The following is an 18,262-nucleotide window of genomic DNA, read 5'->3' on the forward strand; positions in this document are numbered from 1 at the left end:
ACCGCCCATACTTTGACTTAATCGGGATTGGGGGCACTGCGATGAACCTTCGCCCTCCCTGAAGGGGAATGAACCCTGCGTATGCCTATAGGCACCCCATCACAATAAAGCGCCTTCAGCTATCTGCTCAGCCGCACGGGTGGCCCAGCGTCAAGTGTACCGCACGCTTTTAATAGGTGATAACAAAAGCGCGCTGCACCACCATTCACTGCCACATTGTGCAGAACCGCCTTCAAGAATGGGTCGCGAGCGCCGAGAAACCCCACCGCTCGGACACTAAGTCGTCAAATGCGCGCGTGTACGGAGCTGTAAGCGTAGCGTTGTTGTAAGCGTAATACCGTATTTACTCGCGTAATGATCGCACTCGCGTAATGATCGCACCCCTAAATTTTGTCGTCTAAATTCGATTTTTCTTTTTCCCCGCGTAATGATCGCACCCCAAACTTGCCACATCGATATGTCGTGTGCCAAGTCTAGCCGATGATCATCGCATTTATCATCTGTCGAATGTTGCGTTAATAACTCTTCCAAACTCGCCAAGTGAACTGCACGCACCAAACATATTCGTAATTTTTGCCCACCGTTGGCGGAAACGTGCCATTTAGGATTGCAGTAAAGGCAAATGCCGCAGTTTTCACTGAATGCCCGCCATGTGTTTTATGTCTGTGGCAGCTTTTATTAGAGAAGTGAGTTGGGCTAGTTGGTGCGTATTAACTGTGGACATATCTACTAGTGCGAAAAACACAAAGGACGAGGTAAAGACGGCAGACAGGACACAGCGCTAAACTTCAACTGATCTTTTACTTCCACAAGACACAAGAAATCACAAGCTGCGCAGCAGGCTGCGCCACACGGAAGAAAACAGCCAAAAACGCCCCCGTAAACGTAACTACATTTTTTTAATTTCACATGCCCTAAGTTGATGAATCGTGTGATAACTAATCCAACAGTTCTATACGCAGATTACGGTCCAAGTATGCGCACTCCTTGTTGCTGAGGGCCAGCGATGGTGCGCTTACACACCGATCACCCGCTTTTTTTATGCAGAAGGCCTCGTAGATCTCTCTTGTCTGATTGCCCTCGCAACCGCCTGAGCACACGAGCGCAGTGAAACTGTGCTTTGCACGCGCACCTTCGGCAATGGTCAGCAAGATGGCCAGCGGCAGCTACGGCACTGACGGATGCCCGGTGTTCCCTCAGACGGTCGTTTAAACAACGGCCCGTCTGGCCGATGTAGCACTTTCCGCACGACAGTGGAATCATATATACCACTGCGACTGAGCATTCCACGAAGCGCGTGACATGCTTTTTCCCACAGGCTCGAGCACCCTCCGTAGCATTCACCATACGGCACATCCCAGAAAGTTTTCTCGGTGCAGTGAAAACAACTGAGACGCCGCATTTCAGTGCTGCCTTTTTGAGGCGGTGCGACACCCTGTGCATGTACGGCACCGGCACAGGGCGCACCTGCCTTGCCTGCTCACTAAGCCCAGTGGTGGGTCGTGCCTGCTCGAGGGTGCTCGAGCCTGTGGGAAAAAGCATGTCACGCGCTTCGTGGAATGCTCAGTCGCAGTGGTATACATGATTCCACTGTCGTGCGGAAAGTGCTACATCGGCCAGACGGGCCGTTGTTTAAACGACCGTCTGAGGGAACACCGGGCATCCGTCAGTGCCGTAGCTGCCGCTGGCCATCTTGCTGACCATTGCCGAAGGTGCGCGTGCAAAGCACAGTTTCACTGCGCTCGTGTGCTCAGGCGGTTGCGAGGGCAATCAGACAGAGAGATCTACGAGGCCTTCTGCATAAAAAAAGAGGGTGATCGGTGTGTAAGCGCACCATCGCTGGCCCTCAGCAACAAGGAGTGCGCATACTTGGACCGTAATCTGCGCATAGAACCGTTGGATTAGTTATCACACGATTCATCAACTTAGGGCATGTGAAATTAAAAAAATGTAGTTACGTTTATGGGGGCGTTTTTGGCTGCTTTCTTCCGTGTGGCGCAGCCTCCTGCGCAGCTTGTGATTTCCTGTTTCCTGTGGAAGTAAATGATCAGTTGAAGTTTAGCGCTGTGTCCTGTCTGCCGTCTTTACCTCGTCCTTTGTGTTTTTCGCGCTAGTAGATATGTCCACAGTTAATACGCACCAACTAGCCCAACTCACTTCTCTAATACTGCTACTTTCTAGTACATTGGGCCCTGTTCTTCCGCCTTCTCTTTGTGTTGATCCTTCAGTGACTCTAGTCAACCTCATTGCCATTACTACGTGTCGTGCGCGGGTTCTCTCCTTTGCCCTCAACCACCGTCTTGTGCCACTAGAAGTTCGTGCTCTCTTCACCCCTTGCGCCCCTTCAGCCAGCCATGCCAGAAGAATTACAAAGATCATGCGGTCTGAACTGTGGCGTCAAGTTCGCCACTTTCAGCTTTGCCTCCGGGTCTTCACAGAGTGTCAAGTGAGTGGACGCAGTAACGGGGAGGCCGTGTTCCACAGAAGAAGCCGTGAGGCAACGAACGTTTGCAACTTTCTTTGGTAGAAGTGGGTCCCTTCACTGAATGCTTGGAAGAAGTGCAACAGAAAATCAGCTGCAGCTGCTGCGCCTGTAACCACGTTCGAGTGCTCGGTTCCTGCCAAAGTTCATGATGTGTTAAAATGTGAGCCAAAGTTCAGCAATGAGCCTAATGTTACACCTGTATCTTTGATCGGGCTTGTAAGAAACATTGCTTGCCGTGCTGCGGATGACGAGCAGAATAGATGTGTATCTGAGGGTGTAGATTGCCTGCCTCCCATTTGTCGCTATGATAGGGCGCCGGAAAATGCGCTTAGAAATTCGGTTAATCACATAAAAGCAAATGACCTCGCATTGCTCGTTTCGGATAAGGAGGGTGGGTTTGTAGTGCTCCCCAACTCAGCGTATCGTGAAAAAGCAAGGGCCGCAGTAGATAAGAACTTCGTGCAGTCCAAATGCTCTTTAGCACAGCTGAAGAAGAAAGCCTTAGCGTTGTGCAAGGATATGAATCTAGAAGGACTTAGGAAGTGCATATCAGGGACGAAGAACGACATGTTGGGGCTGTTCTTCTCTGCCAAGACACACAAAGAAGGGATGCCGTTCAGGTCGATTGTAACAGAAAAGGCTAGCTGGCAGGGTGAGCTTTCGAAGTTCCTTCAAAAGCAACTTAATGTTTTGAGAACTGATGATCCTTTTCTCGCATCTAATTCAAATTCGGTCATTCATTACTTGTCAGAGCATGAAAAAACGGGGGAGCGTTTTTTCGCTTTTTCATAGACGTAGAAGACCTTTTCTACTCTATCCCGCAGGATCATCTAATGAACGTGGTTAGGGACCGCGTAGAGGAATTTGGCCCTGTTGCCTTTCAGAACTTTTCGGGAATATCTATTGACAATTTTCTGGAAATGCTTAGATTTTACCTCTCTTCTACAGTTGTTGATTTTAACGGTGGTGCCTTTGTGCAGAGGGATGGTATATGTATAGGCTCACGCATAGCACCAGTTTTAAGTGATTTGTTTTTATCAGATTTTGACAGGAGAGTGAACGCATGTGTTGACAAAACTTTTGTCGCAAAGATTTTTAGATATGTCGATGATTTCCTAATTTTAATGACAGGCCTCGAAATGAACGCTAAGGATGCAGTCGTGGATGATGTGCTCGAAGCGTTTAAAACATGTTCTTGTGGTGGTCTAAGGTTTACACATGAGATGCCAGTCGATGGGTGCTTACAATTTCTTGATCTCCGCATCAGCTTTAAGGAACGTACACTCTGCTGGGCATATTGCCCGCGAAGTAAGAAACCAATCCTCAACTATAATTCGGCCCACTCTAAAACTGTCAAAAGGGGAATAGCCGTGAATAGCCTTCGAGCCGCCTTACACAAATCCTGTGAGCACCAGGTAGCAAGCAGTGTAATGCACCAAGTCAATAGGCTGAGAAGCGCCGGTTTCCCTGACGGCACCATGGTGTCGGTAGCGGAAAGCCTCATTTCAGAGGTTAAGCAGGCACGACCCACCACTGGGCTTAGTGAGCAGGCAAGGCAGGTGCGCCCTGTACCGGTGCCGTACATGCACAGGGTGTCGCACCGCCTCAAAAAGGCAGCACTGAAATGCGGCGTCTCAGTTGTTTTCACTGCACCGAGAAAACTTTCTGGGATGTGCCGTATGGTGAATGCTACGGAGGGTGCTCGAGCCTGTGGGAAAAAGCATGTCACGCGCTTCGTGGAATGCTCAGTCGCAGTGGTATACATGATTCCACTGTCGTGCGGAAAGTGCTACATCGGCCAGACGGGCCGTTGTTTAAACGACCGTCTGAGGGAACACCGGGCATCCGTCAGTGCCGTAGCTGCCGCTGGCCATCTTGCTGACCATTGCCGAAGGTGCGCGTGCAAAGCACAGTTTCACTGCGCTCGTGTGCTCAGGCGGTTGCGAGGGCAATCAGACAGAGAGATCTACGAGGCCTTCTGCATAAAAAAAGCGGGTGATCGGTGTGTAAGCGCACCATCGCTGGCCCTCAGCAACAAGGAGTGCGCATACTTGGACCGTAATCTGCGCATAGAACCGTTGGATTAGTTATCACACGATTCATCAACTTAGGGCATGTGAAATTAAAAAAATGTGGTTACGTTTATGGGGGCGTTTTTGGCTGTTTTCTTCCGTGTGGCGCAGCCTCCTGCGCAGCTTGTGATTTCTTGTGTCTTGTGGAAGTAAAAGATCAGTTGAAGTTTAGCGCTATGTCCTGTCTGCCGTCTTTACCTCGTCCTTTGTGTTTTTCGTGCTAGTAGATATGTCCACAGCTGTGGCAGCTGAACGCGCCCGTCTTTGTTTCTGTGATCTGAAAGCAGGCATCACTACGCTAATGCCGTAAATTTACTGATTTAAATGAAAGCATTCCTTATTTAGACAGAAGAGACTGTTTTGACGCGCGTGACGTACCGTAAAAACCCGCGTATAGCCCGGGTTTTTTTTCTAGATTTTAGGGTGCGAAATTTCGGCCCCGTACTATATGCGGGTCCCAAGAATTTTCGGCCCAAATTCAGTTTCGGTTTCGGCATAGCGCGGTGCTATCATCATCATCAGCTGTCTGCGCGCTTCTGCGCTAGGTAGTGTTAGCGGCGTTAGTCTTAACTGGTCAGTTGGTCAGTGGCCTTTGCTTCAACTTGGTGCCCATAACGACGGCCTCGATTTTGCTCCTGTGATTTTACGCCATGTCAGGACCGCGCAGGCAGTACTCTGCTGCTTTTAAAAGAAAAGTTATCGCTGCTGCCGAAACCATTGGCAACTGTGCCACGGAGCGGCAGTTCGGAGTCAACGAGCGGAGCATTCGCGGTTGGCGGAAGCAGAAGGAAGCCCTCTTTGCATGCAGCGGCCAGCGAAAAAGTTTCCGCGGACCAAAAAATGGAGCATTTCCTGACGTGGAACGAGAACTCACAGACTTTGTGCGGGAGCAGCGAGCTGCACATCTCGCTGTCAACATCGAGCTGCTACAAGCGAAGGCAAGGGAGATCGCTCGAGACAAAGGCATTCAGCCGGAGGATTTCAAAGCGAGCAAGCATTGGGTGTCTCGCTTCATGCGCCGCGCTGGGTTCTCCCTACGTCGGCGTACGTCGATCTCCCAGAAGCTACCAGAGAGCTACGAAGAGCACCTCGTGGCTTTTCAAAGGTACATAATTGCGTTGCGAAAGGCAGTCCCCTTTCAGCTGGGCCAGATCGGCAACGCGGATCAGACGCCGGTCTACCTGGATATGCCCTCGGCGCTGACGGTGCATCAAAAAGGCTCCAGGCAAGTTATCGTGCGGTCGACTGGAAACGAAAAAACGCGGGTGACTGTAATGTTATCCTGCACGGCTGACGGTCGCAAGCTGCCACCCTACGTGGTGTTCAAACGAAAGACGCTGCCGAAGGGGGAGAAGTTCCCGAAAAATGTCGTCGTCCGCTGCCAGGACAAGGGGTGGATGGACGAATCGTTAGTCCTTGACTGGATAAAGTCCGTGTGGTGTCGACGGCCCGGAGCACTGCTGGGGCTCCCTTCGATGCTTGTGCTCGACGCGTTTCGGTGTCACCTGGCCGACTCCGTAAAGCGACTGCTGCGCGACTCCCGCACCGAGCTCGTCGTCATCCCGGGAGGGATGACATCACAGCTGCAGCCGCTTGATGTGTGCCTTAATAAGCCATTTAAGGACCATGTCAAGCGCCTGTACGTGGAGTGGATGAGGTCCGGAGAACCAGAAGTGACCCCTGCCGGACGGCTGAAACGGGCCTCGCCAGCGATGCTCTGCTCGTGGATAGTCGAGGCTTGGGCCTGCATTCCAGAGGCGCTCGTTTGCCGCGCCTTCAAAAAGTGCTCCATCTCCAACGCGCTTGATGGCACTGAGGATGATGTGCTGTGGGAGAACATTTCCGACAAGGGAGCTTCGGAAGAGAGTGCGTCCGACGACGAGGATGAATGAAATGTCAATAAATGCATTTTTTCCATTTTCCTCGGACTATATTCGGGTGAAAACTTTTTTTCTCACGTTTGCTATCCCCGAATTACACCCCGGACTATATGCGGGTCCGAGCTATATGCGGGTTTTTACGGTACTCACAACCAACGTGACTGACGAAAAGATGAAAAAAAAAATGCGGTCGCTTCGCTCTGTGGGCCGCCATGTTTGTTTTGCTATCCCGCACTGTTACAGCGGCGGCCGCCTGTTGGTCGACCTGTTGTCATCCCGCAGCAACAAGCTGCCGACGCATTCCCATAATTCCTGAAAAAGCCGTGTCGCCGCCATCCCAGTCGCTCGTCACGGCGTCACTCGACACCACGTTTTTTTGGCTGTGCTTTGTGATCGTCTGTTGAAGCACCGTTTCACCATGGGGCGGTATGCGAGCTTTACTGCCGCGTTCAAGCTGAAGGTGCTTGATTACGCGCTAGAGCACGGAAACCGCGCTGCCGGCAGACATTTCGGCGTCGACGAAATCCGGATCCGATATTGGAAAAAACAGCGCGAGAAGCTCATGGCTACGAACAGCACGCGCCGGACTTTCCGCGGACCCAAAACGGGCAAGTTCCCTGACATCGAAAAGGCAGTCCTCGAATACGTGAGGTACATGCGCAAAGACGGTTGTGCTGTGTCGTTAGACATGGTACGGACACAGGCGCGCACAGTTTCCCGGAGGCTGGGAATAGCCACAAAGGACTTCCGCGCCAGTTACGGCTGGACGACACGCTTCATGCGGCGGAATGGACTGTCGCTGAGGCGGCGGACGTCATTGTGCCAGCGACTTCCATCCGCGTACGAAGACAAAGTGATAGATTTTCACAGGTTCGTCACGAGGATACGCCAGAAGAACGGTTTCCTGCTGTCACAGATAGGCAACGCTGACCAAACGCCGTTGAAGTTTGACATGCCTCAAAGCACTACTGTGAACGAGAAAGGTGCTCGTGAAAACGTGTGGTGCGGAGAAGCAGCGGTGCACCGTGATGCTCGCAGTGACGGCAGACGGGCGGAAGCTGCCGCCGTACGTGATTCTGATGCGGAAAACAATTCCAAAGGGAAACTTTCCCCGTGGCATCCACATCCGCGCTCAAGCAAAAGGGTGGATGACGGCAGACCTCATGGTCGATTGGATCAAGACGGTTTGGGGGCGAAGAGCAGGAGCGCTTCTGCTTCCTTCACTTCTTGTGCTGGACAGCTTTTGGGGCCATCTCGTTGACAGTGTCCGTACCGAGCTGAAGGAGCGGCGCACGGAAATCGCAGTGATCCCTGGGGGTCTAACTTCGCTGCTACAGCCTCTGGACGTGTCACTGAACAAACCGTTCAAGGACAACGTCCGGAGGCTGTACGCAGAGTGGATGGCGGCGGGCGACCACGATTTCACGCCAAGTGGCAAAATCAGGAGACCCTCCGTGGAAGTCCTCTGCTCATGGATTCTCGAAGCGTGGAGTACCATTTCCGACGAGGTGGTCGTCAAGAGCTTTAAGAAGACTGGCATTTCCAACGCGCTCGACGGGACAGAAGATGACCGTCTGTGGGACAGTGAAGACACTGCCGATTCCGACAGGGAATCGTGCGGCGACGACACTGACGCCAGTGACGCTTCGGACTCAGAATGAACGTTAGGGGGTCAGAGAGTTCAAAAATAAAAGGGCAGTGTTCCATGCATGTAGCTCCTGCGTAATGCGTGCATTTTATTACAAAGGTAAGCCTTACTCTACTTTTATTTTTGGTTATGTTCATGATAGCTATCGTAAGAATTCAGATTAGCGACTTCTTTGCGTTTTCGGTGCTCAGAATATTGTTTCACGGAAAATTTACCCCGCGTAATGATCGCACCCCGCAGTTGGCGTCAATTTTTTTGAAAAAAAAGTGCGATCATTATGCAAGTATATACGGTAGTTTCGAAACGCTCCTTGATGTCGCCACCATATGCTATAGGACGGTCTTACGAGAGAGCCAAAATCAGTGCTGCGGCAAACGAACAAACAAAAAAAGGCTTTGTCGTGCGCACTTGAGGCACTATTTACAGCGGCACTGCATTTATTTCCTCCTTGGCAGCGTCGGCGCAAACCAGGAGATGCAAATTGGAACTTGGTGGTTAGCGCCTACTACCGTTTAATGCGTAGTTATGCCGCGTTCACGGCAGGTATGTTCTAACGAGCTTAACGCATGCAGCCGGAAATATTCGCTCTATCCACACGAAAAATACGCACCTTTCCTCACTGCGGGAAAACACACGCAGCAGCGCCGACATCAAAACCGTAGCTAGCAGAAGAACAAGCTATGCACAATAAAGAAACTGAGAGTGAACAACACCGCTATGCGCTACGTATGCCACTCGATAGTTTTCCCTAAGCGACAGTTGACAGTAACGCCAGAACACTCAGCCTACCGAGAAGCTGCAAGCTAGCGGAGCGGCACGGCATTTTGGGGGGGGGTTACACATATTTACAACCGCTCAGAGGCGATTATCACAGCACTATGGAAGCCTCCATTACAAAGGTGCGTAGGACACGCTTAGGCGCGTTAACGTGTTCTGCGAACATATCCCTGGCACTGCTTCTATTTCCCAAGCTGAAACTGACGTGGGCTTGAAAATTCCTGCTTGTGAATCCATTTCGGCGCAGTTCGGCACAATTTTTGCATTTTTGATGCTCTTGGAGCAGCTTTGCGCAGGAAAACGGAATCATATCAAAAATGTGCAATATGCGCAGCTGTCTCACCCCTGAGTGCTGCCTAATCGGGTGTGTGTGCATGTCCATGGTGATGACAGGACGGCGCGCATTATACAGTTTCTAATGCTTGGGGAACGCGTTAAGCTGTTCGTGTTTCATTTGTCACCGATAATACATATTGGTAAACAGTAGGAAAAATCGACGAATTGTCCAGGAAGGAGAGAAAGAGAGCTCTTTCCCACCATTCTTTTGGCCTCTTTGGCTGGTTATTGCTATTCTTTACCGCGCTGTAACAAGGATGAATATTTTACGGTGAAAGCTTTGGATTCCTGATCAAACGCGAAAATTCACCGTCGGCGTCCCTAGGATCAGCAGCGTCAACACGAGTGATGCAAAAAATCATCACACGATGACATCACCTTATGACGTCCTCAATGACATCACAGACCGCCAATATTTGTTACGTCATAACTAGAGGCCGGATTTTTAGGCACTAAAAAAGTGTGTTTTAGGCGCCAAAAATAGGCAGGCAAAACACCGTTTTAAGCCTCCAAAATCGTTAATATAGGCACAATAAATTTTCACATAAATTCATATAATTTCAATCAAAGATGTGCCCGACCTGTATGTACGACAGTAAAGCCAGAGATAATGTTGTTTATGATGGCACAAAGGCGCCAACGGTTCAGCATAGCCATGCAAGTGTCTCTTTACCCGCACGGCTCGCAGAACATGGTCTCTCCTTTTATTGCCTAACATGGTGAGTCAAGTGCCCACCGCCGAATCATCACACTCCTGGGTCTCTTTCTTTTCACCGTGGCTGAGAAGGGCAGCGCAGGAGCAGATACACAGACCGCTAAAAGACCAGAAGGGAGGGATGCCTCATAATGGCCGGGAGTAATTGCGTAGGGTCAATTTCTCCCCTGCTGGTGAACACCCCAAGGACCCCTCACCATGTTTTGAGCATTTCGAGCTGACAAGTGTAATTTATGCACTGGGCGCTCACGATCACGTCTGCCAAGGTTTACAACGCTACGCGCCGCGGAAAGATGTGAAATTTGAAACTGAACGCTGTTGCCCTTCTTCTCGTAGGCGCGCGCCCCAAGACTGAAGGGCTGACGTACAACAATGAGTGGTCCTGCGTCATGCAGGAAGGGCTGACGTTCAACAATGAGTGGTCCTGTGCTCTTGAGTTGCTCACCCACATAGACATTGATGCTCTGAGTCTCTAACGTCACCTACAATAGCATATGACGCTGCGAGAAGTATTCGAGACGACATGTATAATTTGTTTAATCTGTTGCTTGAATGAATAACAGAAAGCTGAGAGAAATAATAAAACACAGAAACGGAATTTGCCCGCGTTTTAACAGCGAAGCTGTTAAGGCTAGCCGTAATGTGTGCGGCCTACCAGAAAACGGATATGTGCCACGGCATATCAGAAAACTATCATCATCGTAAACGGGTATGTGCCACAGAAATTGGGTGAATCTCACTACTCACCACTGGTCAACTAAAGATGAAGAAGGCAACATTTAGCCCAACAAATGGCTGAGAAGTGTTGGCGGCGAGCCGAAGAGCCCGAGTACATACAACCAGAGAATACTAGGGAACGGGAAAGGCAACGGCGGCTTCTAGAAGAGCCCGAAGCGATGGAAGGCCTACGTCAACGACGTGCCCGTAGATCGATGAGGTGCGAACGCTTCGTTTCAGCGCGAGGTTCTGTCTCGGGAGTTTGGACATCCGTGTCGTGTCTGTGACTGTCTGGTTTAACTCTAACCTCTCTACGCTGAGTATCAATGTATAAATAACCTGCATCACTTAGCCAAGGCCTAGAAACAACCGAAGCGACCAGATGAGTCTTCAGAATCGTCCAGTTTCGCTGCTTCGAGCTTTGCGCAGCTTAGTGCAACCTTCGCCAATTTCTTTCTTTTTCTTTTTGACTTCTAATCGCAGCGAGATGCCAGACTAATCTGCCTGCATTCGTGCGACGCATGCGTTCGTGTTCTCGCCATTCCCACGTCGTGCCGATGCCAGCCCCAACAACGCTTGGCACCTTTTTGGTGCATCGTCCCTTACAACAGTTCTAGCTGTACGACGCGGTGTATCGCGGTAACGATACATGATCCGAGCCAACCTCTCCAAACCTGCGCGCACCGAGGGGTCCATCCCACAGAAAGGAACGCCGAAACGACACAACAGCAATCGCATTCACGAGCTAGCCCTGGCACGTCATGCGCACGTCACCTTGCGTGCGCATAACATGTTGATGCGTCTGCGTCATGTGATCACATGTGATCCTACGGCTCCGATACTGAAGAGGGCAGCGAAGGGACTTGGCTTGCGAAGACTACACGGGGATAGTGGCAAGGGTTTCAAGATCGCCTTCTCGCATCACGGTTTCTCGGCTCATAATGAACCAATTTGAAACATTCTTGCGGTAAAACGCTTCATCATTGGGCATGCAACAACTCCCGGTGTCTAACTACAATTGCTTATGTCACCTCGTGAGCTGCTTTTTCAGAAGTAAATTACAAAGAAAACAAGAGCCACGTGCGCACCTCATTTTAAAATTTATTTTGATCTAAACCCTCCTTTCCCCAGACGGCACTCCACGGTTTCGCATTCGTTCTTCACCTTCCCGCGGCTGCACAGAGGGACCTCCTGTTCCCTGCCCACCGAAACACCCAGGTCTTCAAGGCTCTTGACTTCCTTGGGGACACTGGACTGGACAACCGGCTGTACATGCCACCCGCCGCATCCTGGGCAATGGCGCCACTCTCCTCTTCTTTCTGATTCCCATCTTTATTTCCCTCTCCCCATTCCCCTGCAGACGCTGAGACGGGCTTCTATTCCGGTTCACTGCTGCTAGCAGTTGTTTTTCCGGTAGTTGGTTGAACTAGAGGGCTAGGTTGAACCTCATAGTTTTAAAAGGTCAATATTGCCCGGTAACATGAACAACGGTTTCAAACTGCACTCGAAAGCGAAATTTGAGGCTAAATAGTGCTTGTATAGGTGCCGTTTTTGAAAATAGGCATTTATAGGCACTTATAGTGATTTAGGCACGAACCCCAAAAATAGGCATTTATAGGCACTATAAAAACACTATAAAACCCCTTCTTAACCGCTAATTCATGCTCATATATCAAAGTGGCACGATAGGAATGCAAGGAACAAAATAGGCATTTGCCTAAAATCCGGTATCTAGTCATAACGTCACGTCACATGATGACGTCATCACATAATATCGTCGGTTTGCATTGTCTCCGTAATCGGTGGGTCGATCACGGAGGCAATGCAAAATCAGGCGATGTGTAAAAAGCTTGCAATGCCTCCGATCCTGGAGGCAGTGCAAAACCACGTTACGCCCAAAAAGCATTCGGAAGGAGGCAGGGAACATCGACTGAACGTCGATGAACAAAAAAAAGAAGATGGCTTTCGCCTTCGAGTCATCTTAGGCAAATGCATAAGGGACCCTGCGAGTCTTTTTAGTACAGTGACCGCATCACACCCTATCAGGAGTCGACCGTTGAGAGTGATTTACATTATTTTATTGCAAATACATCTTACTACAACTTTTGGTGCAAACGCTTTCTATTTATCTACGTTAGTATGTTTACACTAACTCTGTTCAGCATACTTTCAAATGACCGAGAACGAGTCAGCAAACGTTGATTTATTAACGCATGGTTAAAATATGCTGAAAAAAAAACAACTCCACACAGCCTACCAAATATTTCATGTCACTGTCGTGCACCCCCTTTTGACTCGTGCTCTCAACCTTTTTATTTCTTGTTTAAGCTTGAAGTACTTACGACGTGCTTACACGGCAGCTGCTGAAAACTTCGATTTAATCAAGTTGTTGCCTGTGACGACCATTTAATTTATTTGAATGACATCACATGTCGCTTGTCATGTGCTTAAAACTCCGAACAAAGGAACTGAATCGAAGGAGCAGGCTTGGCAACCGAACATGTGGTATATGTGTATTGCGCTTTAACGCAGACACAGTAGCCGAAGCCCGAACGCTAAAATCAGTGATCGAAAATGGGCCGGAAAGTCATTTTAAGTGCGCCACAGCCATAGGACAGTCGCGACAAGAAATCGTCGCCATACATAGAGATGTACACATTGATGACTAGCAGACGACACCAGGAGCAATCGACACTGAACATGCTCCTGACAGCAAGTCCGCTCGATTTCGCTGGGCATTTTGCTTGAACATTCAGTACAAATTGCTTTAGGAACCTGCCCACTAATGTTTCAATAACTCGAGCAGGACAGACAGGCCGGTAGCGTCAAGCAGCCTTCACTTAGCGAACGCACGCGCGAAGAGCGGCACCCGGGTCCTCTCTGACGTCACATGCGAGAGGGCGCCACTCAAAGATCTCGAGGCCAATAGGGGATGGTATTTGTAGTAATTAGGATATACAGTGGAACCTCGTTAATGCGTACCTGCCAGGAACGCCGCATAACTACGCACTAAACGGTAGTACGCATTAACCACTAAGTAATAAGCTGCATCTCCTTGCGTATGCCATCGCCGCCAGCAAAGAAATATATACAGTGCCACAGCAAATATTGCCTAAACTACCCACTGCAAAGCCTTTTCTTTGTTTTTGCCAAAGTGGAGAAAAGATTCTGGCACTCTCGCACGACCGTCCGGTAGTGCCGATAGCGCGCGGTGGCGACGCCAAGGAGCATTTCGGAACTATTACAGGGTCCGGTATACGCAGTGACCGACATAGCGACGGAACGGACAGTGTCGGCTATATGTGTGTGCGTCTGTACCGCAATCTGCTACTAAACGAAAACTGACACAGTTTCAGAGAAACGCGGTACGGCTGTGTGGAGCCGATCGTCTCCTGGCTAGTTGCGTGCAACGCGTGGCCTTCTCGGCTCACGCCGTCACTGCCGGGCCGCTTGCTGCACTGCACGTGCGCATTTGTCGTGGGAGTGTTCTTCATACCCACTTCGCCCCAGACCGTGCACAGATGCGGCGAGTAGCTGGTTCAGTTAACGCGGCGGCGGCGATGACGAACTTCCTGCAAGCGATGCGCACTCTGCGACGCTCTAGTGGTGCTGGCAGCGGATGGAAGCGCGTTTGGGTGGTCGCCCAATAAAAACATGCAGTATGGTTACAACAGCGCTACGCTTGCTGTAGGTACGCGTGTGTTTAGCGTGATAGCGTGAATGCAAAGAGGTTTCTTGTCGCCCGCGACCAGCAACACTCAACTCCACAACAGCGAGCTGCTTTCGTTTCTACAAAGCGGCGCGCGCTTGAACACGGCCCCGCACAACGAGGCGGGGCCCAGCGCGTTCAGGTTGTCGCCTATTAAAAGCGTGCAGTAGGTTTAAAGTAGTGCTGCGCCGCACGCGAGCCCGAGCAAATATCTGAAGATACTTATTGTGATAAGGTTGTCGGCGATAAGTTCTTCGGTGGCCGCCGCCTCACCTTCGTTCTTTCCTGGTGCTTACTCGCAAAAGCATCGTCGCAATCGCGCAGAAGTCGGAATCAACGATCGACCGATCTACGCACTTCTCGAAGATGGAAAACCTTTGGCGGCACATAGGGGGGTCGGGAAGTTCAGCGGCGCAGTAAAATTTTATGGCACAAAAAGTTATCGCGGTGACGCAGGGTACGCACTAGCCGGTATGCGTAGGACGAAGCACTACGGCTTAAGCGGTCAGTGAATGCATTAGGTTCTATGAGACTCGGTCAGGGATTCATCGCAACTACGTTTTAACCGTTAGTACGCTTAAAGCGGGTTTGACTGTAAATGTGAAGTACAGTGGATGAAAAGATAACTTGCCGTTGGCAGGGACCGAACCTACGACCTTCGAATAACGCATCCGATGGTCTACCACTCAGCTACAGCAGCGGTCGTCCCGTTAGTTTTCATTAATATTGTCTCTAACAAAGAAAAACAAGCCCTTAAATGTCATCTTCTTTCCTTTATACATATATATATAAATGTAACAGAAACAGCTACAATGAAGAATATAATGATACCTGCATCGTTAGCCAGGCCCCACTTGGGAACAATTTCTGCAACAAAATAAGCTGGCTCACCTGCTGGAAACAGGCGGCCAGATGCTGTGGCCCTAGCATAACAGCCAAGTGCCATAGGGTGCGCACCAGGGCCAGTCTGGCAAGGGGGTCTGCTGAAGGACGCTGACGCAGCGGTGTCATCACCAGGTTCAGCATCTTGTTCATCCGCAGCGTCTCTGCAGCAGTAGAGCAACAGCCAACCGGTTATGGTAGCACTGTTGCTTGCCATCCATGATGCGTGGAATTATTACACACTGTTTTCTTGAAATACACTAAATGAGAAAAAATATTCGCGAATTCCACTACTTTGGGTGCACAAGGATGCAAAAAAGCCTCCAAAGCAAGTCTAGCGGAAGTGCTGCCACTCCTGCCCGAAATGGCTGTGTCTGCAAAGGAGCAGAAATGCTTCTTCTAGGCGTCACTTGTGATGAAAAATTCGCAAAACAGGTGGTGTGCTGGGGCCAACGTGTAGACAAGCAGACTTGTCTTCCTCAAGGCCGCAACTTGCTAAACTTGCTTTGAAAGCCTTTCTAATGAAAAGCAACAAAGATCTTTGTACAAATGAGCCATCTCTCGCTTCACTTGAACCAAAATTTGAATTCTTGCGCAACCACCTCTTATGGACGTATGTTGAGATGATTCACGGTCACTGACCAAGTCGGATGAGATGATCTGACGTTTCGGAACCGCATACGGGTTCCTTGTTCACTGAGCAGGACTCGAAGTCGTTGTCGATTATGTAGGCAGAACGTGACGCAACGAGCATGCGTACACGGCAGGCATAGTTCCTGGTGTCCTGTTCATTGTAGCTGGCGTCGACTGAATGATCAGTGATTCCAGAAGCCGGAGTGACGACACGTTCTTTTCCTTGGCGATCATGGCGGCATTATCCCAGTCAATGGTATGATCATGTGCATGCGCATGCTCAGTAATGGCGTTTGTCATGTGATTGTTTTTAGTCACGTCACGTCGGTGCTCTTTGATGCGTCGAGAAAACTTTCCTGTTTCGCCAATATACACTTCACGGCAATCAGCGCACGGTATCTTATACACAACACCTGGAAACGATTCACTTGGCAGCCTGTCTTTCACATTGACGAGCTGGTTCCGGAGCTTGCTGGTCGGGACGTGAGCAATGCGCAAATCGTGTTTTGAAAATACGCGCGAAAGTGCCTCGCTGATACCTTCAACGTAAGGTATGGCCGCACGTGCACAGGTAGTCACGTTGCTCTGTGAGCTGAATTGAAGTATCCGCTTCTCAGTTTTGGAGATGAATCGATCAGGATAACCGTTGCGGTTTAGCTCCCGATGGATCGTACGTAGCTCTTTCTTCAACTCATCATCGTCTGAGTAGACCCGTACGGCGCGTGTCACCAAGGATGACACTACGGACGTCTTATGGCCAATGGGGTGATGCGAATTAAAACTGAGATAACGACCTGTGTGTGTGGGCTTCCTGTATACTGAGAAGGCGAGGGCGCTCCCATGCCGGCGCACCTGAACGTCCAAAAAAGGCAGCACACTGTCATCCTCGTGTTCAACCGTGAACTGTATGTTCACATTCTGGGCGTTCAGGCAGTCCAAGAAGCGTTGGATGTCTTGCTTCTTCAAAATGCAGAAGCAGTCATCGACGTACCGGTAAAACACATTGGGGGCCGGAGTGAACGTTGCCAGGACCTTTCCTTCCAAGTCTTCCATTACTAGATTGGCCGTGGTGACTGATATTGACGCTCCCATTGCCGTACCATGTGTTTGCTGGTAAATCTTGCCATCGTATGAAAAATACGTGTTGCTGAGACAAAACTGCAGCAGCTCGCTAAGTTCGGGGATGTCGAAGGGGGTGCGACCAGGAAGACCACTGTCTGCTTTAAGGGCTTCTTCGCAGCACGTGGCTACTGCCAAATCCACCGGGACACTTGTAAAAAGTGACGTGACGTCGAACGAGACCATGGCGTCGTCTTCACTCAGTGTGACATCCTTTAACTTAGCAACAAGAGCAGACGAATTTCCGATGTGTGTCGACGTCTTACCGGCTAGAGGACTCAACACTTGGTGAAGGTAGCCCGATAGTCGGCAGAGCGGTGATCTGGTGAAGTCGACAATAGGTCGAAGTGGAACGCCAGGCTTGTGGACTTTTGGCAGGCCATACATTGCAGGCGCTGAACCGTTCGTGCAGAGCAGACGGTGGTAGAGACCGGCGTGGTGCGGAGGAACCAGAGGAACCAGATCACCTCATCCGACTTGGTCAGTGACCGTGAATCATCTCATCCAATGCCTGACCAGACGAACTTTCGTCGAACTCTTGACTATGGACGTATGTTCCTTTTATTTCTGTACGTGCATACGTGACAAAAGGATGTGTATGTTGTGGGAGAGCACGCGCACCCATTTCCTTTCCTTAACGCTGGCGCGATCGCGGACTGACGGCAGGAGCCAAGATCACTTCGCCCTAAGAAAAAATTGTGTATTTGGGGAGTATTTCTGCCATGCAACAATAATCGTCATCTGGCTTGCTCGCATTTCATTTTCCGCTGACCCGTGGGAACGACCCACGCATCCAGATCACTCCCAGGACCTGCGAGCCAACCATCGACCGAGGGAGTAAGTAGCGAGTAAGTAGAGTGGACCATCCCTCTACGCGAGTGCAGCAGAGTGGACTATCCCTCTATTGCTACTGCAGCAATAACGTGTTGTTTGTTGTTCTAGCCTGTTGCCTTATTCGCCAGAACCCGTCATAGCTGCGATGACTCATGCTACGGGAAGGGGACGTTGACACGTGCACGGTACGACTGTGTGCGGATGGAACCGGAGCTAGGCTTCTGCACCAGCCGTGCATAGAGCGGACCCCTTCAATGTTGAACTGTTTCCTGCAAAGCACTTGATACCATTACCTGCTCAAATGGTTCGTATGTTCACTATTCGATTCTATTCAGTAGTATTCGAGTGCTCATACACCTGTAGTAAAAATAATTGTAGCAAAACATTTTATTAAATTAGTAATTGTAGGGGTTGAACGTCCCCAAACCATGATGTCACGTGGTCGTGATGTTGAG

General features: G+C 50.1%; 1 protein-coding gene across 1 annotated transcript in view; it reads right to left on the reverse strand.

Annotated features, from left to right (window-relative positions):
- The window catches only part of LOC119386438 (uncharacterized), a 466,488-nt gene that overhangs the window by 280,915 nt on the left and 167,311 nt on the right, over positions 1–18,262 (reverse strand). Inside the window, exon 9 of the mRNA XM_049413126.1 lies at positions 15,231–15,385. Coding sequence (XP_049269083.1) covers positions 15,231–15,385 — 155 coding nt within the window. The remainder of the gene's footprint in view (positions 1–15,230; positions 15,386–18,262) is intronic.

Source organism: Rhipicephalus sanguineus, chromosome 3 (genome assembly GCF_013339695.2).
Source record: "Rhipicephalus sanguineus isolate Rsan-2018 chromosome 3, BIME_Rsan_1.4, whole genome shotgun sequence".
In the NCBI taxonomy this organism is placed as follows: Eukaryota; Metazoa; Arthropoda; class Arachnida; order Ixodida; family Ixodidae; genus Rhipicephalus; species Rhipicephalus sanguineus.